The following is a 22,233-nucleotide window of genomic DNA, read 5'->3' on the forward strand; positions in this document are numbered from 1 at the left end:
GGCCGGGATGGATGGCCGATGGCTGTCTACTAAAGAGATGTGGCTGCGGACGGCGGTTCAATGCAGACACACACGGATAGGCACTGTTGTATGAATTTCCGTGGTGTCCAGTCTTGGTGTTGAATCGTGGGATGATGTTGGGGGGAAGAGGGGGCTAAGAAGTTGTGGCGGGTCTCCTGAGGCTTGTCGATGCGGCAGGTGACCTGATTTGGTGGTAGGCCGCAGGGCTGCTTTCGGAGGAGCACGGCAAACAAGGATCGCAAGTTGAGAAAGGCTTGCCGGATGGAGCTCAGTGGCGGAGGTAATAATCAATGTGAGAATTGGGAGAGAGTCAAGAGATACGATGTGCGATGCGATACGATGCGATCGGTAATGATGGTGGGTAGTTCAAACTTGATAGGTGCTAACAAACGAAACGAAGCGACGAGTCCGATGTGACTTCCACTTCCGCCATCCGTTTCTACTTTGAGTTACGTCCGAGAAATAATGGCTTTAATATCCGTCCTTAGGTTCGGAGCAAGTGAGACTGTGACGGAAGCATAAAAGCGAGGATTGAATTCTTTGAAAGCTTATGAGATGGCCGAGCAACAAGTACGGGAATGATAGGTCGGCAATGCCTCACTGCGACGGGAGCAAACGCGTTCGGGGTCGTGTGTGGTATCATTGTGTTTATGTGTAAAACGCGACTAGCATGAAGCAGCAATAGACACCACTCGATCTCCCTGCATGAAGCTTCATCGACAGCCGTGTGCCTTGATGAGGAGATGCTTGGTTTGCACCTTTGCAGGCTTTGCAAGGTGTAAGATAGGTTGGAACTTACACAGTAGGATAAAGTAGCTCAGGGGGGCGATCAGTGCGAATGTCACCGCTTTCTGGCGTTGAACTAGACGAATTAGTGACGGGAAGCAATCCTACATTACATCAGTAGCTTGCACGCGTGACCTATCGGACTGCTCCTGCTGCTTTGAAAGTATCAAGATGAAGAGGTACTTCCATATTACCCTAATACTCCGTACAGTAGAAAGTATTTCATCTGGGACCACCAGGTGCGTCGTGGGATGACCTAGCGGGAACCGGTGATTGGGTAAAGCCCGGCAAGAAAGGGGGAAGCAACGACGGCGATGGGAGCTTCCCGATGAAAGGCGTTCGTGGCTTGAAGTGGAGCTGGAGACGAGCTGTCAACATCCACCTCACCGTTCACCGTCCTACCGTCTACGTAAGAACATACTTGTACGTCCACCGCCCACAGCTCATTGCACATCGTCTTTCACAACAGCGGGGGACCACGTCTTCCATTCCAGAGGAATTGGGGTCTCCGAGCCATCCAGATGCCGCGCCAGAATAAAACAGGACAGGTGAGACTTCCACGCTTTACTTTTGGCTACCTCAAGGTACAGGTGGGTACGGAGTATGGGTTTCAATGGTCATGTCTTGGCCCCGTCCAAGGTTCGACTTGACCTTTGAGCTTGACCGCGAGCTTGGCGTCCCTCCGGCGGGCTTCGGCCTCCTTGCTGTTGACTTGAGGGATCATGAATACCGTCTACGGAGTACTGGCGTGGAACAACATGATATGTTTCTTGACGAATGGCAAGCTCTCTCCAGCTGCAGCGTTTGACCTAGGATTTCCCATTCGCTCCCGCCTCGCATTGCATGCAGTGCAGAGCAAACATGCTTTGCAAAAGCTCTGCAAGTCATTTCGACATCCACATCTCGGCCCCTCTACGGATACAGTAGTACCACGAGTACTTGGAAATCACATTTTCCCAGCCTTGCGTCAGTTTACTGCCCAGAGACGCCGGGGGCCAGGGCGAAGCAAGGGCGTGTGCATGAGGAGACCGTTCCAACAACGCAAAAGCAACGACGAAGGATCTCCGGCAAGCAGCAAGCGATCCGTTTCTCGGGTAAAGACCAGCCTCTACGAGGTACGAGCAGCAAAGCCACGAACCTTCCGCAAAGAACGGCATCAGGATCAGGAACAGCTCCTCTACTATTGTAGTCACCCTACGTGCCTACATGCAGCAGCGGAAGCTCTTAGCACCCACAGCCGCCAATGGCATGGACCAACCCGTCACCAACGCTGGCCGTTGGATTGCTCGTCAACTTAGACGCGCGCTTTGGAGGGCGCTGAAAATATATCTCGTCTTGGGCAAATCGGCGATGCACTGCAACCGGGGGCCCGTCATGCAGCCCGCTAATCAACGTACCAGAGGACGATGTGACGGCCCTGTGGGAAATGCTAGGTCAAGGCCCAACGCGGCGGCAGCAGCCGTTCCGTCCCTCTGGGACCGTCGTCGTCGTCATCTCCTTTGATTCGCGGCGGCATCCAATGCCATCCAGACGGATAGGGGCAGGCACATCTCGTCTGGTCACTCTGGTGAGTATGGTCTCGTCCGACCCCCGGCCTCGCCTGGTCTTGCATGATGCTGCTTGTCCGCAGGAGTCAGAACAGCAGGAAGACGCAAGGTTGAAGGGGTTTTGTCACCCGTGGCCGTGCTGAACCACCCTGGTCATGGAAGAAGATGCAGAAGCTCTTCTCTCTGCGGAGGTGCCCAGAATAGAAGCAGAAGCACCACCCGTTTTCTTCGACTTCTTCTCGGCCCCTGAGTCGTCGTCTGCTAAGCAAGGGTTTCTCGTCACCTCCCGTGAAACCGCGGCAGGGCGGGAATGGGGAGAGTGAAAGACAGGCCAGCTCTGGCGACCGAGACTACGCTACCGCCCGAGATCAACAGCCCCGCCGGGTCGGTCCCATGTTCCCTTACTGGCGATGCCTTTACTCCGTACTTCGTACCCATGCGAAGCCGCGCACTTCCTAGTTCACGATATAAGGCCGAACGGCGATGCATAGCGTACTACGTGTCACTGTGAGGTGAGGGAGTTAGTGTAGGTGCCTGCGTAGGTAGGTTCAGGGCAGAAGCACATCTTACAGCCGAATCAGCTAGAGTCCCGTCATTAGCAGATATGAACCCACAAGTTTAGTACCTAGGTTATTAACTTTGCATACCCACGTTCCTCTATTTCCACCTGGTCTCGCCTTATGAAGAAATGGGGGGGGGGGCGGTCTACAACAGCAGAATCAGAAGGGACTTTTCCAGCGACATCGCAGCATTGAGAAGGGACTCTACGTACACTGGAGACCATTCAACCATCAGGTAAGGGACTGCATTTGCAGTGAACATCTCCAGATTTGCCCAGCGTCCATGTTCCCGCAAGAGACTGGAGTGAGGCGGACGGATGTAACCACCCCCACCGTCCCAAACTCAGGTATCATGATTGGATCGCTGGAGACGATCTGCTATCAGCAGACAAGCCAATGATAGAGGCGCATCAGCTGGGTTTGGGGTCCAATGGGCCACTCGAGACCATTGAATGTTGCTGAATGACCTTTGTTCCCCTGGGATACCGCCTGTCGACCCTGGAGGGAGTGGGCGTGGATCTAGAAACAACATGTCAAGCTGCCCAACCTGACAGTCACTTCCGAAAGATGCACTCCAGTCTCCAGTCCCCAAGTCCCCACGCGAAAAGAATCTGAGGAGGGGCCCAAATCCGAAAGGGACGAAAGGCAAGGGTGGGAGAAGGAAGAAAAAAAGTAAAGAAAAATTCGCTGCGAAAAGTTTCGGCCGATTCCACTTTGTTTGCGTAGAATTTGCAGTGCAGCCAGCTCTCAACCACACTCATCTCTACCTTACTTGATAATTTTTCTCTCCCAACTTCATCCGTGGACCAGAGATCCAACTGTTCGGCACGCGCAAAGCTTCAGTCGGTTCGGACGAGAGCCCAAAGTAATCTCAGCATTAATCCAATAATTCACAGCACGGCCGCCATCTGCCATTTGGGTAACTTTGGGACCAAAGTCTCTGCGCCATTGCCCCTCGATTCGGCACGCCACCATCAGCTCTCGTCCATCCTCTCTACCCACCAAAAAAAGTCATAACCACAACACGACACTCCCGCGCGACCAACCCTGGCCCCCAGCTCAGCTCAAACCTTCTCAGATTGTATTCATTCAGCAGAGGTTCAGGAATTCGCAGTCACTAGTCGCTTTCTTGCGCTCTTGCCGCTCCATTGTTACGGACCGTTTCTGGATCAGTTGCTTCCTTCTGGGGAACAGACAAGATTGTGTTGCGTTCCTGCTGCCCGTTCCTCATTACACTTTTCCCCGTCTCGCTTTCTCTCTCACTTTGAGTCTGCCATCGGTCTCTCTTTATTACTTTTCCAACACAAAACCTGAAGCGCGAAACACCACACTTCACCCCTCCATTCCCCCTGCCACCCCTGCCGACCAAACGCGCCCCCTTGGACCCCTCCAAATAAGGGATTCCAACATTGGAGATCGACGGCACAGCTGCGTATTTGAGACGCGAAACCAACACGGAGAGGAGCCCCTGACATCTCAAGCTGAACTCTGAAGTTTGATTCTTTCTGGTCTCCTTCTCAGTGCTCACTCCATTTTCCCCCGACCAAGCCGAGAGACAGAGAGAGCCCATCATCTCGCCATCTCTTATCATTCCCATCCATACTACAGCTCACTCCACAACACACACGAGTACGACCGGCGGCGCTTCCACCAAGCACCTCATTAACTCATCTCACTCTCACTCTAACCCTCACTCTCACACACATACACACACCACCCACCTCTCGGGCTGTGTCTATCAAACCCGCTAGTTTCTCGCACAGCCGCGACGGACTACCAACGTCTCACCACTCCGCTTTTCAAAGCTCCCAGACTCTTGGACTCTTCCCCAAATCCTCCAACAACAAAAAAAAAAAAAAAAAAAAAAAAAAAAAAAAGAGAGTCCCGTCTTGGTCTCGTTCTGCCCTGTCCCCTCTCTCCTGGTTACAAGGCACGTCCCGGCTTGCATTGCAGTCCGCTTCTCGACGATCCCCGAGCCCATCAGTCCCGGCCAGTAAGGCGACGTCCTGCTTCTGCATTCTACAAACCGACATACACCACCATCCACCGTCCACAACCGCCAACCAAAAGACACTGACGCTCGCACTCGTCGCCTCCCATATCGACCCTCCCCATTCACCTCCGTCAAAAACCGCGACCCAGTCAGAACCCTTCTCTGCCCAACCCTCGCGCCCAATAGAGACCCCCATCGCAAGACCAACACATCATCATACAGCGTCGCTCCCTTCACCATGGTGTCCTTTTCGTGTGAGGTAAGCCGTCGCCGCCCTCTTTCTCTCGTTCCGTATCTCTCTCTTGCTTCCATTTCCCTTCCCCATGATCCCGTCTTCCAGGGTCCCCCTTTACTACTTACCTCTCCGTACCTCCCCCCGTCGGTACCCCCCCCCCCGAAGATCCCCATGTCGTCTTATTATAAACTCGGGGGCCTGACATCACATCCTCACACCACACCTATCACACCTCCCACACATGGCAAGACATCGCAGACACACACCCCTCCAACAGAAACAAACCCCCCTCCACTTCCCCTTTGGATGCCGTCTTTAATAGCCAGTGTCTCGTCCCGTCCCTCCCTCGCCTCCCAGACCATAACCATACAATACCATATAACCCTCTCCAAACACAACAGAATGCAATAACCTCTCGAATACTTCCTGCGCAACATAACTGACCTGTCTTCTTCCTCCACCACAGAACTGTGGTGATGTTATGACCAAGAAGAAGCTCGATCCCCACAGAAACCGTTGTCGTGGAGCCACTTACACCTGCATCGATTGCATGGTCTACTTCCCTGGAACTGAATATCGCAGCCACACGGTTAGTAGCATCAGCTCCCACTGGCTGTTCTAGTCACTTCTATGAACTATGGCACTGACTCGGCGGCGAACAGAGTTGTATGAGCGAGGCCCAAAAATACCAAGGTGCTCTCTACAAGGAAAAGAACAACAATAAGAAGAGCAAGACGAACAACAACCAGGCGTTCGCCCCCAAGCACGACATGGCTCAACACGCATACGTCGAGGACGTCCCCGATGCCGAGTTCGAATCTTTTCCCTACGAGGCTAGCGATAATGGCAACTCCCCCGCCGACCTTCTCCCCGAAGCGCCAACACCTCCCTCAGCTGCCGAGGGTCACGTCAACGTTTTTGACTTTCTCGACCCATCAGCGACGCCGAATGCGTCTGCCCTGGGTGCCAAGGAGCCGAACGAGGAGACACAGCTGGTGCGCTACGAGTACGAGGCCGAGGCCTATCTGGACGATGAAGGAGCAATGGTTGATGAGGATCCGGGCGCCCTCGTGCAGTACGGCACTGGGGCCATTCCCCAGGGCTTTGAGACTCCAGCTCCGAAGCACGAGCGAAGAAGGAAGGACGGCAGCGAGAAGAAGGACAAGAAGCGCAAGCGTCTCCATGTCGACACTGACCAAATGATGGTCGACGCACCTCCTACAACCTTGGCTCACTCCGGCCTGACGGGCGGTCTGAACCGCATGATGTCGCGCCCTGTCTTTCCCCCTTCGCCAGAATTCTCCGGAGGCGACGTCGCCGCACCGGCTAGCCCGCTGAAGAAGACCAAGTCTTCCAAGCACAAGAAGGAGGGCGGTATCGGCAGCAACCTCATGGGTCTGTTGAACATGAACGGCACCAAGTCCAAGACCAAGAAACGCAAGGTCTCCTCGTCCGTCAAGAAGCACTCCTCCAGCCGTCACCGATCAGACGGCGAGAAGGCTCCCAAGTTGATCGAGTACCGACCCGGTTCCCGCGACAGCAAGAAGGGAGAGGATGGTGACGACGAGGGCCAGATGGTTGTCTACCGCCCGCGCGCCGACCTGTTCCTGTCCTTTATCAACAAGGGCCCCGAGAGTGAGCGCGGTTGCAGCATGAACAAGGCCCTCAAGCGCTTCCACCGCGAGCGCAGCTCCTCCGGAGACGGCCTCGGCAAACTCTCAGAAGAGAAGGAGCTCTGGCGCTCGCTGCGCATGAGGCGTAACGACCGCGGCGAGATTGTACTTTTTCAGGCCTGAAACTGCTGGTTGATGTGTACACAATGATGCTGTTCTTCTCGAGGGGTTGGCCGCTCTACGGCTCGGACGGGATATCCAAGGGTAAACTCATAAAGGACAACGGAGTTATCGAGCGTCGTTTTGTTTGCTTTTTTTTTTTTTGTTTTCTTCTACTTCTTGTTTCATATTCCCATGCTAGGCACTCTGGCACATGATACCTACAAGATGGACGGAAACCATCAATGACCCGGAAGGGAAACGGACCAAGGGAGATAGGCAAGGGGGGGCTTGGCCGTGACATATCGGATATTACTCTTTTCTTTGGTCGACGCGTCGGTCTCCTTATCTTATTCCCATTTGCTCCGAATAAGCACGCCGTTGCCTCTTCGTCCAAACCTACGTCCACGTGCTCTTAGCTGGTCTTCGAGCCTATTCACCGAGCCATTTGGGCGTGTGTGGTACGTACGAGGTTTCGACTAGGCGAATTCTGAATTACTTTTTCTTTCCGTCTTTTTTTCCTCTTTGCCTGTGTTCAAGTAGGAACTACTGTTCGGTTTGAAGGAGACTTAATGATGATGGGGGAAAGAAGAGAAAGGAGGGTTGAAGTTGCGTGGCCTCAGTTCTATGGTATATATATCTCTCTTGTTCATCTTCTTGCCTTCGTACAAAATCTGGTAACGCAGAATGCTTCCCACCATTTGGGTCGTTCATCAGAGGTTTCCCCTCCCGAGCCTATGTGTCCATTATCAATAGAATTTTCGTAGGTGTACAAATGCCACAACCCCCCCCCCCCCCCCCCCCTCTTAATGTCTGTAAATGCGCTGGTAGTTTAAAAGATGGACCAAGTCATATACATGGTCAGTGTTTACAACGTGACTATCATATTTGCAAAGTGACCCTTGACGCTTTGTCACATCACTCTTGAAATCAAGCAATCCGCAAGGGTAGGATATGCTGCACCATAGCCTCCCGTCTACACAGCGGACACTCTGGCTTCTCGCGCACCCAGTCCCCGATACACGTCCAGCAAAACACATGTCCGCACTGCGTCGCGGACGGGTCCTTGAGTTCTTCCAGGCAGAGTGTGCATTTCCTCTGCGCGGCGCCCGAGATGTACGCCATTGTCTTTTCGTCGCTGAGATCGAAGCGCGCGCCGGGCTCGCCTGCTCCTCCGCCGGAAGAGGCATCTGCGGGAACGACGGGCGTGTGCGTGACGGCGGCGATGTCGACTTTGCTTGTGCCGTTGCCGCCTGGCGTTCCTGTCTCGGTGAGGAGGAGGCCCGTGTTTGCTGCGTAGGCGTTTGCGTCGAGGGAGACGTCTAGCAGAGATGTAGTAGAGGCGGCCTGCGTGCGTGCTGCTGCTGCCGCTGCTTGGGAGGAAAGATCGGAGATTGTGGAGCGGATGTGGAGGTAGGATTGCACGGCGAGCTGGGCGACGAGGAGGACGCCTAGGACCTCGTAGCCTGCGCGGTCGGGGGAGTCGGGGACGCGGCGGGTGAAGACGTAGCGGAGGCCGAGGACGCGTTTGGCGAGCTCGTAGTAGGTGCCCGTGAAGTAGAAGATTGCGAGGGTTGCTGCGTGGAGGGGCGCTGCGGAGGTTAGGGAGGGGAGGTTTGTGGAGAGGTAGGCTTTTATCGCTTCTTTTGTGGATGCTGGTTTTGAGGGGGATTTCGAAGAGGAGGACGGTTCGAGGAGGGTTCGGAGGCGGGGGCGGAGGGTGGGGAGGGCGCGGCCTGCGATGTAGGGGAGGAGGACGGATGTCGCGATGTAGGATGCGCGGCGGGCTAGGGTCGGGAGGGCGCCGGAGGGGTCGTCGTCGGTGCCGACGTGGAGTTGGACGAGGTCGCAGTACTCTTCGCCGAGGGTGCGGTTCCCGGGGAGGGTGGTGAGGCCGAGGTATAAGGTGTCTGCAAAGAGCCTGTGGAGGGCGGTGGCCGAGTGTGCGGAGCGGGCGCCGAGGAGGAGGCGGTGGAGGGAGGTGAGGGTGTTTGAGAGGTGGCCTTTGTAGTAGGCGTCTTTCTGGTGGGCGCGGATGATGTCTGGGGCGGAGGCGTAGGGGTAGGGCGAGGAGGGGAGGGTTGATGGCGAGGAGGAGGAGGGTTGTGATGGTGATGGGGAGTTCATTTTGGAGAGGTGTTGTGCATTTGCGCTGCGGCGTGCGCGCGGTTGGGGAGGTGATGATTCAATTGATGGGTTGTGTGGGAGAGAATGGCGGCTTTTGTGAGTGGTATCGTGAGGTTCGGTTCGTTTGTCGTTTGTTATTTTGAGGGTATCGTCGGATTGGTAAGGTTGTAGGTTGCGAGACTTGGAGCCGGGCCCGTGGTTGGGATGTTTTTTGAGCCGAGGCGATTTGGGCCGCGTGCCGGGCCAGGTTTGGAGAGGAGAGCTCGGCCGGCCGATTATCAGCGACGTCTGTCACTGGTCAGCATGTGTGGCAGCCAGTGCAGCGGCGCCGGAGCGTCAGTGCTGGGGTTCCATAGCGGGGGGGTCTGGCAGGGATGTAGATACCCTGCCGCCCTGCCTATCTCTCATCGTCTTTCATATGAGATAGAAGGACAACTGCAGATGACTGTGATGGTCACTTGTGATTCTTGAGCAAGTCGATCAATTTAATTGTCGTCGGTTTGGGGTTTTAATTCCAACGTAACACAAGACACGAGATTGAAGCTATTGTGTTAGTGACAAAGTCTGGGGAAAGGTAGATAAGCGGCGTTAGGGCGGCCGGGCACCCGGTGCCGTGTCGCTAACATCCGATAGCGCACGAGGGGTTCAATGCTTTCCGCCCGTTCAAAGCTCTTGTTCGTCTCAAGTCAAGCTTCCACCTATCCGAGACTTCTCCGAGTAACTCAAGTCGGCACAGAAAGGTCTTGAGGTCTTTTCAACGTCTCGGAGACAAGACTCTGAGCATCGGGATAATCTCTTGACAGTTTTTCCCCGCAGGATAGAAGATTTAGGAACTCATCCGACCTTTGGATGACTCATCTCATACCCCGCGGTGATTTACTCTTATACTGACTCCCGCCAAGTTTGTACATCTACCTACATCCGGAGATGAGATGCTATGCGTCGCAAAGCTGCTCATCAACATCAACTGACCAACGCAAATTCGGGGTCAGATAACTCAGGCTGGCCAACATGGGGCACCTCATGACTGTCGCGACGTGTTCGCTGAACCAGTGGGCATTGGACGTAAGATTTTCTCAACTTAGATAGTTGGCATAAGAATAACCCCTCAACTATTCCTAAGAGGCAGACGCTGACCAGGATCACGTACAGTGGGAAGGAAATGCAGCTCGTATTGTTGAGAGTATTCAAAAGGCAAGGGAAGCTGGAGCTCGCCTGCGTGTCGGTCCCGTGAGTATTTTGAGTTGTGAAATGCGACACAGCACAAGCAAGAAGCTGGTCGCAAGTCCTCGCTAGAGTCTAACACCACCACAGGAACTAGAGATATGTGGCTACGGATGTCTTGACCACCTTCTCGAGCAGGATCTCTACTTGCACTGCTTCGAGATGCTCCGCCGTATCCTGCTCGACGAGACCTGTCACGGCATTCTCCTCGACATCGGCATGCCCGTGCAGCACCGCAACCAGCGCTTCAACTGCCGAGTCCTCTGCCTCGACGGCAAGATCCTGATGATTAGGCCCAAGATGTGGCTCGCTAATGATGGCAACTACCGTGAGATGCGCCACTTCACGCCCTGGATGCATCCCAGACAGACGGAGGAGTACCATCTGCCCCGGATCCTGCAGGATATTCAGGGGTCTACCCACGTTATCTTTGGCGACGCTGTGGTTTCGACTCCCGATACGTGCTTTGGCGCGGAGACCTGTGTAAGTTCGTTGGGGACCACGGTGGCTAACTGCTTCGATGACCCTGGAAGATGGGAGCTAACACGCTCGCCCACAGGAAGAGCTCTTCACGCCCAACGCCCCGCACATCGCGATGAGCCTCGACGGCGTGGAGATCATCACCAACTCCAGCGGCTCGCACTTTACCCTGCAGAAGCTTGACACCCGTCTCCAGCTCATCATGGAAGCCACGCGCAAGTGCGGCGGCATCTACCTCTACGCCAACCAGCAAGGTTGCGACGGCGACAGGCTGTACTACGATGGCTCCGCCATGATCTTGGTCAATGGAGACGTCGTGGCCCAGGGATCGCAGTTCAGCTTGAACGACGTCGAGGTCGTCACGGCTACTGTCGACCTTGAAGAAGTTCGCGCATACCGTTCCGCCATCTCTCGCGGTCTCCAGGCTGCGCGGTCTGATGCCAAGTATCAACGAATCCAGACTGCCTTCGAGCTCAGCTCTGAGGACGAAGACGCGGATGTTATCATCACCCCTTCGCCCCCTATCAAGCCCAAGTTCTACTCGGTCGAAGAGGAGATTGCTCTGTGTGCTGGCTGCTACCTCTGGGATGTGAGATGGACCAAGTACCCCTTTTCTACATGCCCGGCTGACCCAACTCCCCCCTATTAGTATCTCCGCAGGTCTGGTACTGCAGGCTACTTGGTACCCCTCAGTGGAGGGATTGACTCTTGCGCCACAGCGAGTACGTCTCTCTCCTTTCTTCAGTCACCCCTGAAATCAGTCACCACTAACACCCCTTCCCAGCAATCGTCTTCTCCATGTGTCGCATCGTAATGAAAGCCGTCGAAGAAGGCAACGCCCAGGTAATCGAGGACGTCAAGCGCCTCGCAAAGTACGACGGCGAAGGCGTGCTCCCCAAGACGCCCCAGGCCCTCTGCAACCAAATCTTCTCAACCATCTACATGGGCATGAAGACGCAGAGCTCCGTCGAGACGCGTCAGCGCGCCAAGGACCTCGCCGAGGCCATTGGCAGCTACCACATCAACCTCGATATTGACGACGTCTACAACGCCCAAAAGAGCCTCGCTGTCACAGCACTCAACTTTGAGCCGAGGTTCAAGGTCGAGGGCGGGACGAACCAGGAGAACCTGACGCTGCAGTGTATCCAGGCAAGAATCCGCATGGTGACCGCGTACGAGTTTGGACAGCTTCTTCCCACGGCCCGTGGACGACCTGGCGGTGGCGGTCTGCTTGTTTTGGGCAGTGCAAATGTCGGAGAGGTGCGTTTGCTTTCTGATACCCACGTCTATCCGCTTTTAAATGTCAACTAACAACCGCTGCAGTCTCTCAGAGGCTACTTTACCAAGTCAGTGATCCAAATTCGAGGACGCGGAATGACTCGTACTGACTAGTTTCTAGATATGATTGTTCCAGTACGTTTTCATCCCGCTACGTTCGATTCACGGGAGCTAGTACCCCACACCACTCTAAGAGGAGTCTGGACTAGGTTGTCTACATGTCTCGGAGACCCCCTTTGCAATTGTATCGGTATCCCACTGCCTGCCTACTCCCTGGTATCATTGCCAGTGCGAGCAGGGGAGCAAAGACTGCATGACGACTCGATACCATCGGAAGAAGTCTACCTTAATTCCATGCCTGACTGACACTTACGACCAGGCGCGGATATCAACCCGATTGGCTCCATCGACAAGGCCGACCTCAAACGCTTCATCGCGTGGGCCGAAAAGGACTTCAACATCCCATGTCTCCACGACTTCCTAACGGCGGTCCCGACCGCAGAGCTTGTATGTGATAACCCGCCAGCCCCTCAAGCCCCGCTGAACGCGCAAGAGCTGCGGCTCAACTCATGCACTCAGCATCCTCCCTTGTCTTGAAAAACACTTTGCGGGGACAACAGTCAACTTACGTGATCACAACGCATTAGGAACCCATCTCAGAGACCTATGTACAGAGCGACGAGGTGGACATGGGCATGACCTACCAGGAGCTGACCATCATGGGCCGCCTCCGCAAGGTGAACAAGCTTGGGCCGTATGGCATGTTCCAACGTCTCGTCCACGACTGGAGCGTAGACCGCAAGCGCGGGCCCGATGATGATGCTCCCGCGTACGAGCCTAGCCAGACGGCCGACAAGGTCAAGAAGTTTTTCCACTTTTATGCCATCAACAGTGAGTCCTGCTTGGAAAACCGAGATAGATGACTGCCGTTTGGTGGTTCTGACTGGGTGAACAGGACACAAGATGACGACGCTTACACCGGCTCTTCACTGCAATGACTACTGTATGGCAGCAACCGCACCCGCTTTGCTTTCTGTTCCACCCCATTTAGCAAGTCACTGACTGGTCAACGAATAGCGCCCGACGACAATAGATTCGACCTCCGCCCCTTCTTGTATCCTCCCTTCTGGAAGAGCTGGAGTTTCAAGAAGATTGATGCGGAGCTTGCAAAGATTGAGAAGCGGAGGGAAAAGACAAAGGCATAAGTGTATTCGTAGTCCGTATCCCTACCTACTTGGAAGTCGCTTGGTATCCGTTCCCTCGTAGATGATTGAGGCATGTCTCGCCGTGGAGACGGGGGACCCTGTATTTACCCTTGTCGCTCGCACTCGACCCACAGCGTAGGCCTAGCGTTCCGGTGATCGGGTGGAAAAATATTCCTAAAGAGAAAGAAGAATTGCGGTAGAAACAAGATGCTGGGTCCCATGGGTCCAACCGTCCATGGAATCCATGGATTCCGCGGTATCGTCGGACCCCGAATATACAAATTTCCCGGAAGACCATCCGTACTGTACAGAAGTGTTGTATAGTCACTAGAAAGACGCGTGTAATGAGGCTCCCTATTCGTTGTTGGGCCCTGTACCTCTGTAGAGCTTGTCGTTACGGGCCACGGCTCCCACATGCCGACCGCTGCCCCCTTCCCGCCCCTCCATAATTTACCCCACATTTCCCGACTTCGAGCCTCCGGCAGAGCGCCGGCTGTCCAGCCGACTATTACCTCACTCGGATCCGAAAGTTCATCACTGCCCAGGCCTGCCGTGCAAATGGCCAATCAGCATTTCCGCGATGGCAATTCGTAATTCTCTCCAGGTGGGGGTGGTCCCGGGAAGGAACACCCATGTCAACATTCAAGGTATACTTAGACGGTGGGATCGAATAATATGCTCTAATACGCGGCAACGCTCTCGCGATGGGAGATTCCTTGCGAAATCCAGCCCTCCTGCCAAGACGCCAAGGGGTAGGGTGACGTTTGCTCCCGTCCCCGCCCCCCCGCCAAAAGCTTGGTTGTCGTAGGTAAGCATGAGAGCTTATTGGCTTGCATGGTCGTGGCTCGTCTGAACGTCTCCGCGGCGTGTAAGTTGAGGTAGGCAGTGAGATCCAGTAAGGATGTGGATCAGGCATTACTATGTGCGTACGTCTTTTTCTGTGAAGGGGGTAAACATGGAGATCTGCAAACGTCAGTAAAGGGCAGTGTTTTTTCGCTTCCTATGTGGCGGGAGTTCATCCGGAACCATGACAAGGTTCCAAAGTCCACTTTGGAAGAAGTGGAGAAACATTTCTCGACGGAGAGCGGAATTGTAGTGACGACGACGGGTGACGAGTTGGCAAACAACGCAGAGGCGAGCATCGTCAAAGTGGGAGGTAACGGGATAGGAGAGAGGCCTCTTGAACGGGATGGAAACATATAAGGAACGTCGAATCGCCCTCGACGAGAGAAGAAAAATAGAACTTCACCAACCAAGGCATTGAGAAGCATCAGACAGAACCATCTTCCAAACTTAGACTCTCTTTCACAGTCTCACGACTCTCACTCACTCACTTACACAACAAAATCACCACTCTTTTCTCAAATACAACAACCAACAATGCATCCCTCCGTCCTCCTCGTCCTCACCTCCGCCCTCCTCGGCACCGCCCACCCAGGCCACCACGAAGAAGATCACCCCTCCCTCCTCGCCTCTCGCCACGCCCACCACGGCCTCGCCCGCCGCGGCCTCGAAGCCTGCTCCTCCTCCAAAGTCTACCGCGACCTCCAAGCCCGCGCCCTCGTCCGCCGCGCCGACGCAATCGCCTACCACCGCGCCATCCGCAAGCGCGCCACCGACAGCGCGGGCGTAGGCCACAACCTCACCTCCTCCCACGTCGGCATCGACACCTCGTCCCCCTCGGCGGACCTCTTTGGCTCCAACCACACCTGCATCCTCGACCCGGAGGGCGAGATCGGGCCCTTCTGGGTCAAGGGCGAGCATCTTCGTACGGACCTGCGCGACGACCAGGAGGGTGTTGATGTTGTTCTCGATGGGCAGTTTATCGATGTCGAGACGTGCGAGCCTATCACGGACTTGTACTGGGATCTGTGGAACTGTAACGCGACGGGTGTCTACTCTGGCGTGCAGAGTTCCATGAACGGGGACGTCAACGACGCCAGCAACTTGGACAAGGCATTCCTCCGCGGCATCCAGAAGACGGACGCAGATGGTGTGGTGCAGTTTACGACCAAGTTCCCTGGTCACTATGATGGCCGCGCCACCCATCACCATATGGTAAGTCTCTATCCTTCCAGAACCCCCACAGCCCCTATTCCATGACCATTCCCACACCAGAAAGACTCCGTACTAACACCACCAACACAGGTCGCCTTCCTCGACGCAACAGTCCTCCCAAACAACACCCTCTCCTCCTCCCACGCAGCCCACATCGGCCAACTCTTCTGGGACCAAGACCTCATCACCGAAGTCGAGTCCCTCTACCCCTACACCCTCAACACCGTCGACGTGACCCTCAACGCAGACGACCACGTCGTCACGAACCAGCTGGGCTCCAACGCCGACTCGGACCCCTTCTTCAACTACGCGTACCTGGGCGATGACGTCGCCGAGGGATTGTTCGGCTGGATCACCATTGGCGTCAACCGCTCCGCGTCCTACGAGACCAGCTACGACTTTGCGCTTACGGAGGATGGCGGTGTTGCTGTCGAGGGGGAGTCTGAGGATGGTGGGTTGAGTGGTGGTATGCCCAGTGGCTCTGGTGGAATGCCTAGCGGTACTGGTATGTTCAGCGGGAGCGCGCCTGTTGCTACTGCTACTGCTGCTGCCACTGCTGCCTGTGCATAAGTTGGTCGTTGGAATTCTGGAAAGGGGGATAGATTTGGGAGGAGACATTCTTCCCTGCTGGGTCGATATCACACCATTGTTCTGTCTTCTACAAGTTCTATTGTTTCTCTTATCTAAAGCTGGATTTCTTAAAGTTGTTAGATTAGCTTCCTTGGTTTCTTGGACCTATGGTATCTATGTTAGAAAAGTATGTACTCCGAATTTTGGCTACTAGTCTACTCAATTTGTGATCCCGTTAAAGAATTTTACTCTGAATATTCGTATTCCCTTCGGCTACTGCTAGCAATGATACTATGAAGACCCAGTTCATCCCCCCCGTAAACCGATTATAAGATATCGCGAGACTCGTCCATTTCAATTTTACCTGCAAATGTTCTCGCAATCGTAGAGGTAAGAATTTCTTTTTACTGAAATATATTGGCCAGAGACATAAACAGCAATGGATATATAAGGAATTGGATATCTACTCGTTAATGGAAAGTCTTAAGTTTTACTTGCCGGATAGAAGTTATCAAGATGGCGAGGGAGCGCGAGAGACCTCTAGGTAAGTATATTGGAAACTTAAACACCCGTGTAGGTGTTTTACTCATAGACGTCATTCGAAAGCAACTTAAATACCAAACTCCAGGCAGCTGTAAATATGACCACTTCTCATGAATACCATTCAAAGAAGAAGAGTATCTTTAGTGCAATCAGATTGCCGCCCCGAGCAGTGGCACCGTATAAATTGAGATATGAATTCTGTCCCTTTTCCCCCGACAACACAAAGCACACAAGACGTCGAAACAGAATTTCGGGTGTCAGTTGTTCCACCCTCCGAGCAAAGTCAGTGGCGACACGAGACATCGTTGCGCTGACGATCGTCTCTGCAGCTGATTCATACCGGGACATTTTATTTGCTTCGTGCACTATACAGTAAAGGAAAACTTTGATTCTCTTTTGTAACCAGTTTAGTCTAAATACAAAGGCAAGGGAGAAGTTAGCCTCGGGACGCTCGGGACGAGCTCCCGGTCCCGCGCTGAGAGGAGGGGAGGAAACATCTGAGTATAGTGAGATAAGGAAGGCACCCGATGTTCCATGAGAGACCTCACATTGGCTTTTGCCAGTCTCGAAATTATCTTGACTTCTTGTGCCTCGACACAGAAATCGCGCGGTAAGCCTGGCAGATTAGCATCGAAGTAGTCGCGATAGTGCGAATTTACCCATTGTGAACCTCGTATGGCAATAGGAACTCTGCTAGAGCGCAGAGTTGCCCATGTGCATGCGCATTCCCTGCCAAGCCCAAATGTCTCAGAAAAACAAGCAAAGATGTCGGCGAATGAGCGGACGATCAATCGAAATCCTCTCTCCAAGAAATCGGCACTAAGAGAACCTCGATCATCATCGATTGGCTCTTGTCTCAGAAACCACAAAGAGAAAAGTCGAGATCGGCAAGGGACCATGCTCGAATTGGGTCTGAGAGATCCTCTAAGCAGAAATGTCTCACAACATTCCCGAGAAAGAAGCCCTGCCAACGAAAAAACCTTTTCCCAATCGTGAGCCCTTGCATCTTTCTCAAAGGCAAGGGGGACTCCGAGTTTCCACTTTGAAGGCGACGTTGATGTTTTCGTTAAAAAAACGCTGGCCTTAACGCTGGCCTTCTCCGTTTACTTTTTTCTGTTCGCGTCATTTTTAGTAGAGCTAGTAGGCTTGCCTGAGATCGAGACCGCCGCCAGGGCCTTTTGCTTTCCTTTTCTTACGTTGGCAGATCTGCAACGGCTGCGGGTGAAAAATAGGATTTGATCGCGGCGACCTGAAAGGGGTCCGCCAACGTCAAAGCCCGCCGCCTACTGCAGGTAACGTAGCTCCGAGCAGCTGCTTTGCCTCAAGCCCGAGGTCTTACAGAACCTTTGAAGCCCTCCTCACCGCATTCTTTGGACAGAGCCGAATTAACCGATGGTCCCCGCCCGCCAGCGGATTGGCGCAGGTAGCTCCCGGTTCCTTTCTTGTCGATATCGAAGTAGACCACCGCACCTGTGTAACTCGGCCGTGGTCATCGGGACCGTTTCTTCTCCCCGGATGTGACTGCGCCCAGACTGGTGATATCGGTAGGGCTGCGGGTTGTCCAACGGTGTATTAGGATGTATTCTTTGTTTAAAGGCGTAATAGTCTGTAGACTTGGCTGTCGGGGATCGCGTTCCGGTCTTTCGTAGCCGTCACAGCCGGCAAGACATTGGGACTCGAAAAGATGGCTGGCCTATATTGCCCGGCTGAGCTTCCCGCGACATCATCCGTTTTTGTCTCAGGATGGCGCCTCGGACTCGTTTTGTGTTGTCGAAGAAGGCTATTTTAAAGTCGCGGTCAAGCACTTTGTACGCTGGTGACACTCGGAAACCTGTTTGTTGGACAAGGCGGTCGGAGTCGGTCAACTGATGATATCCCTCTGTTGTCGCACACGTACAATTTGCTTGATCGACGGGGACATCATGCGCTCTTTAAGTTCGATAAATTCGTGCCAAGCAGCGAATACATTTATCATCGTGGCGTACACCAATGACCGCTCCCAAGCACTTTCGCAATCGACTCGAAGCTTCTCCCGCACCTGAAGCCAGCACAGGGCTCCCAGTCTGATGCCACAAAGCTTGGTATCACCAAGAGACCTCATGCCGAGAGAAATGGCTTCTACTTGTGCTGCTTGGCATATATGCCAACGCAGTGCGGATGCAGGAAGAGCAGGCTGTCGAAGCCCATGGAGGTCTGCTGCGTAGAAGGTCCAATAGCAGTCCATCGAAGATTTATCGAGGATGTGCAATTGATTGGCAATGTGGAAATGAGGATCCATTAGAAAGCCAGTGCAGGTCCGTGATCAAATCATCCCTCGAGGCTCAATCAAGTAAGGGAACGTGGGCGAGATCTAAGCTTCAGGAGCGCTCGGGTGGCGATGGTGGCACTTGGCAAGCGGACCAGTCTTCGGACGAACCCTTCAACTCGCAAGAATATGGATGAGAACTGCCTGTGTTTAACTCCGCAGTCTGTGCGAGAGCTCGAGTTCGGATGGGCCAAAAGCCGACTGTTGCCAAGAGGCCTGCACATCTGTCAGAGTGTGTGATCCACACTGCGGACTTCATCGCTGTTGTCAATCATGAACCTGATATTTCACCAGTGACGAGAAGTTTCTATTTGGTAACATTTGGTGAAAATCAAACAGCGTTTTGAGGCTGAAGATGTGAGTGATTAGTGTGGAGAGCTGAGAGGAGGAAACAGACTATTGTTTGGGCTAACGGTGCCAACAATTCTAGAGCACAACTTTGCGGACAGAGCCACTAGTCAGGGGTCGAAGGGAGGAGCTGATAGATCCCCAAAATCCGCGACTCTGGATTAGACTCTTGGGAGCTTCCGGCCGACTCAGTCCAAAGATAAGGCATCGGCGTACGGAGTAGTAGGGCGGGGTTCCGCGTAGGCCTAATGTTAAAATGTCGGGGGACGTCGGCCACGGCCGTCTCATATCCCAACGCTAGATGCATTGTGGAAGCAAAAGCTGAGCCAAGAGGGCTTTTCTCCCTGGGTCTTCAATATTTGGCGGTAACCGCTAGGAAGCAGCACGTCAGCATCGGCAAACATTGCTTCCCAAAATGGAAGTCATGGCCGTTGACCGGCAGGCAAAGAAAGGCAATGCTGGCCCAGAACATTAGAGCATAGAACGCAACTTGTCGTCCCGATGTCTTGGGCTACGACACCTCAAGCCCTCGCTGTGAACCAGCAAGGGTGGCGCTGGCCACCTTCGACGCCGCCGAGTGCTTTCCCAAACCACTGGGACTCGGCTGTTGGTTGAGTTGCTCTGCAGGCAATTAGCACATAGTGTCCATAACTTTGACTGGTCCAAGTCGGCAGTGAGAAAACTTGAGTAGGTATTGGCGGCAATTGATGTAAGGCTAGACAAGCTCAGAGACATTGATGAGGAGCGGAGACGGAAAGTCAAGAGTACGCCCAGGTTCGGTTGGACAAATCTCTCCGAGCCATGTCAACAGCGTCAAAGATGACAGTATGGGTATGAAGAACGCACGGATTGTCTTACTTGTCTCAGTCGTCGACACTGGACTTTTTTGGATCTTGGTTGCAAACTTTCTTGGCCAGCTTTGTGCAATTCGGCCAATGCTACCACCTGTATCGTGACAGAGAGGCCATCCAAGACCCCGCGAGCTTTGGGAATGGGGTTTGGATACGAGGTTCTGAAGTAACATCGTCATGCATTGTATGCATACGTGCCGCTACGATGGCTGTCAGCTCCTGCATATCTGACAGAAAGACCGGCTTGGCATTGGTTGGCTTGGCCACTATACCAGATTACAACCCCAAGAACAGGCCCAAGCATACACTGCAGTCATGGTCGAGAGAAGGCTCCCATACCATGTAGAGAGAGGCAGGAGGCGTTGGTATTATCGACGAAAGAGTAAGAGGTAAGGCGACACAGGAAGTGGCTTGCGGCTTGTCGGGGCTGTCGAGGCTGGCCGTGGCCTCGCCCAACGCTGCTGGTTTTGGCTGGCGCTATTGAACCGGGCCAAGTATCTAGTCGACTCAAATAGAGTTAATCAGCGTTTGGGACAGTTCCCGGCAACTGAGTCGTTGGACTCATTTGTGGGTGGTGGACGAGTAACCGCGGGGGCGGTTCAGTCGAGATTTTTGTCGCTCTAGTTATTTCGTGGCTTCATCGCGGTCGACCGGCTGTTTCGTAGCCCGTTGCAAGTATATCCGTCCCAATAAAATGCTCATTTGGTGGTATCATCACAGAGAAAGCCGACCAGTGCGTCCAGACATTCGATTTTTGACTGCTTCCAAGTACGTTGAGGCCATGATCACCCGCATTCTTCTGCCGAGGATGAGAACCGCATCGATCAAGTGCCAAGTTTCCGGCCGATAAGGTTGTCTCGGCGAGCACCATGCTAATGCAGGCTTTCTAGGTGGTGGTCAGCATTTGCCAATGATGAAACCTGCATGGCCTCAGCTATCCCGAAGTGTAGGCGGCTCGACGACAGCAGATGATGGCGGAGATGATACGGATAGCAAAGCTCCGACCGAGTGCGAGCTGGTCAGATACCTCATATGAACCGGGCAATCTGCGCCTGCAGCGCCAAAGTGGAGAAAGTTTTGAGAGAGTTGGCCAGGTCGAATCAAGAACTGCACCTCCAGCCGTAGCTGAGAGTAGGGAGTTGGGCCTAGAGCGGGGGAATGTGACCTGCAGGTGTTCGTCAGAAGCCTGGGGAGCGCCTTGCCGTATGCTGGATCGAAAAGTGAAAAGAAACTTGCTGCGATGTGTTGCACGAACTGCAGGCCGTTACACAGTTCCCATGCCGGTTTCCAAGGCTGAACTGGATAGTGTGATGCGATACCGAAGGGGCTGGATATCTTCAAAGATTTAGGTTTAGTCGCCCCCAACCGACCGCATCTTTACGTTTGTTGGCGACGGGCGAGGCTCGTTACCGTGTCGTTGGTAACGTGGTTCAGTTCGAGTTTATTCTTGTGTTTGTGGACGGTGCGGCCGCCGGGGGGGGATTCGGAGAATGGGGCGGATACACACTAGACGTTTCTGTGTTAGGCCTCGGGATGTATCTTACTCCCACTGGATTCCGCTGATGGAAGGAAGGGGAGGAAGCCCGCCTATTCGTAGGTAGCTTGGTACTTTGTTAATTAGGTAGGTAGGCGGCGGCAGTCTCTTTTTTGGGCAATGAGGCAGTTGTCAGTGTCAGATGGACGTGGGCGGGAAACATCGAATGTTGAACAGCAGGAAGGTGGCACAGGATTACGGCCTCTGAACTGGAAGTAGCAACTCAATCTCACGCCTTCCTTCATCCACCCCCTGCATTCGATCCCACGTTACCCACTTAACCTAATCTGGATTAAGGTAGCCAGGATGTCAGGGTGCCAGGGCGCCGAAGATGCAGATACGTACCTTCCAAGAGCGGGGTCACAGGGATCTCTCCTTCCGCGAATCCGCAACATGAGTCAGGGGACCTGGTTGCCGCCCGTCGGGATGCCAGTCAAAGAAACATTCAAGTCATCCCGTCTTGACTCGTCCAATCTATAGCAAGTTAGCAACTACCTAACATCTCGTATCGTCTGATGGCAGAAACCGACAAGAAGCACTGGCCATCGTCTAACTCGATGGCTTAACGGGTCTCGGTTATTGGACACATTCTAGGAGGGGGTTTTCCTCCCGTCAATCTCAAGCCAAGAAAGCGGTTGCTAGGCTTCGGATGAGGACTACGACCAACTGATCGAATCAGTGGGAAAGCTGCGCTCTCTTCTTTGACACTTCTTGGCAGAAAACAAGTTCCCAAGCATCCGGTACCACAGCAGTAATTCTTGCCTTTGTTCTTACAGCCCACAATGACATTGATGTC

At 53.8% G+C, this 22,233-nt stretch overlaps 8 protein-coding genes across 8 annotated transcripts; 5 read left to right on the forward strand and 3 right to left on the reverse strand.

The window, feature by feature from the left end:
• Nucleotides 1-1,311: 1,311 nt before the first annotated feature.
• BDP81DRAFT_30799 (uncharacterized protein) lies at nt 1,312-2,171 on the forward strand. The gene has a single exon (XM_060583412.1). It carries the CDS (start codon nt 1,530-1,532, stop codon nt 2,103-2,105), a length of 576 nt encoding a protein of 191 aa, XP_060445525.1. The 5' UTR covers nt 1,312-1,529; the 3' UTR covers nt 2,106-2,171.
• A 1,472-nt stretch (nt 2,172-3,643) lies between these two features.
• Nucleotides 3,644-4,756, reverse strand: BDP81DRAFT_428639 (uncharacterized protein). The gene has a single exon (XM_060590441.1). It carries the CDS (start codon nt 4,509-4,511, stop codon nt 4,032-4,034), a length of 480 nt encoding a protein of 159 aa, XP_060445526.1. The 5' UTR covers nt 4,512-4,756; the 3' UTR covers nt 3,644-4,031.
• A 936-nt stretch (nt 4,757-5,692) lies between these two features.
• Nucleotides 5,693-6,938, forward strand: BDP81DRAFT_461292 (uncharacterized protein; the record flags this gene model as incomplete). Its single annotated transcript, XM_060593752.1, has 2 exons — nt 5,693-5,731; nt 5,805-6,938. The coding sequence occupies 2 exons, from the start codon at nt 5,693-5,695 to the stop codon at nt 6,936-6,938; spliced, it is 1,173 nt and encodes a 390-aa protein (XP_060445527.1).
• A 906-nt stretch (nt 6,939-7,844) lies between these two features.
• BDP81DRAFT_320039 (Pex12 amino terminal region-domain-containing protein) lies at nt 7,845-9,041 on the reverse strand (the record flags this gene model as incomplete). Its single annotated transcript, XM_060584492.1, has 1 exon — nt 7,845-9,041. One exon carries the CDS (start codon nt 9,039-9,041, stop codon nt 7,845-7,847), a length of 1,197 nt encoding a protein of 398 aa, XP_060445528.1.
• A 689-nt stretch (nt 9,042-9,730) lies between these two features.
• BDP81DRAFT_428645 (carbon-nitrogen hydrolase) lies at nt 9,731-13,518 on the forward strand. Its single transcript, XM_060590442.1, has 13 exons — nt 9,731-9,946; nt 10,034-10,106; nt 10,194-10,271; nt 10,356-10,748; nt 10,825-11,334; nt 11,395-11,467; nt 11,530-12,005; nt 12,069-12,091; nt 12,145-12,158; nt 12,403-12,530; nt 12,671-12,914; nt 12,979-13,026; nt 13,101-13,518. The coding sequence occupies exons 2-13, from the start codon at nt 10,053-10,055 to the stop codon at nt 13,226-13,228; spliced, it is 2,169 nt and encodes a 722-aa protein (XP_060445529.1). The 5' UTR covers nt 9,731-9,946; nt 10,034-10,052; the 3' UTR covers nt 13,229-13,518.
• Nucleotides 13,519-14,213: 695 nt separating this feature from the next.
• Nucleotides 14,214-14,908, forward strand: BDP81DRAFT_428647 (uncharacterized protein). Its single transcript, XM_060590443.1, has one exon. It carries the CDS (start codon nt 14,231-14,233, stop codon nt 14,429-14,431), a length of 201 nt encoding a protein of 66 aa, XP_060445530.1. The 5' UTR covers nt 14,214-14,230; the 3' UTR covers nt 14,432-14,908.
• Nucleotides 14,609-15,856, forward strand: BDP81DRAFT_394558 (Intradiol ring-cleavage dioxygenase; the record flags this gene model as incomplete). The annotated part of the gene is made up of 2 exons (XM_060587977.1): nt 14,609-15,286; nt 15,377-15,856. The coding sequence occupies 2 exons, from the start codon at nt 14,609-14,611 to the stop codon at nt 15,854-15,856; spliced, it is 1,158 nt and encodes a 385-aa protein (XP_060445531.1).
• A 945-nt stretch (nt 15,857-16,801) lies between these two features.
• On the reverse strand, nt 16,802-17,382 carry BDP81DRAFT_428649 (uncharacterized protein; the record flags this gene model as incomplete). The annotated part of the gene is made up of 1 exon (XM_060590444.1): nt 16,802-17,382. A coding segment is annotated over exon 1 (487 nt), but the record flags the coding sequence as incomplete, so codon positions are not given.
• Nucleotides 17,383-22,233: the final 4,851 nt, after the last annotated feature.

This window comes from Colletotrichum phormii, assembly GCF_030913505.1.
Source record: "Colletotrichum phormii strain CBS 102054 chromosome Unknown BDP81scaffold_10, whole genome shotgun sequence".
NCBI lineage: Eukaryota > Fungi > Ascomycota > Sordariomycetes > Glomerellales > Glomerellaceae > Colletotrichum > Colletotrichum phormii.

What these genes read in the sequence shown, in the direction of transcription:
- BDP81DRAFT_30799 (XM_060583412.1), top strand. Translation starts at nt 1,530, where the DNA reads ATGAATACCGTCTACGGAGTACTGGCGTGGAACAACATGATATGTTTC.
- BDP81DRAFT_428639 (XM_060590441.1), bottom strand. Translation starts at nt 4,511, where the DNA reads ATGGGAATGATAAGAGATGGCGAGATGATGGGCTCTCTCTGTCTCTCG.
- BDP81DRAFT_428645 (XM_060590442.1), top strand. Translation starts at nt 10,053, where the DNA reads ATGGGGCACCTCATGACTGTCGCGACGTGTTCGCTGAACCAGTGGGCA. An exon ending in GCAGTGCAAATGTCGGAGAG is followed by an intron (nt 12,006 to 12,068) that starts GTGCGTTTGCTT and finishes CAACCGCTGCAG; the next exon opens with TCTCTCAGAGGCTACTTTAC. An exon ending in TCTTCACTGCAATGACTACT is followed by an intron (nt 13,027 to 13,100) that starts GTATGGCAGCAA and finishes GTCAACGAATAG; the next exon opens with CGCCCGACGACAATAGATTC.
- BDP81DRAFT_428647 (XM_060590443.1), top strand. Translation starts at nt 14,231, where the DNA reads ATGTGGCGGGAGTTCATCCGGAACCATGACAAGGTTCCAAAGTCCACT.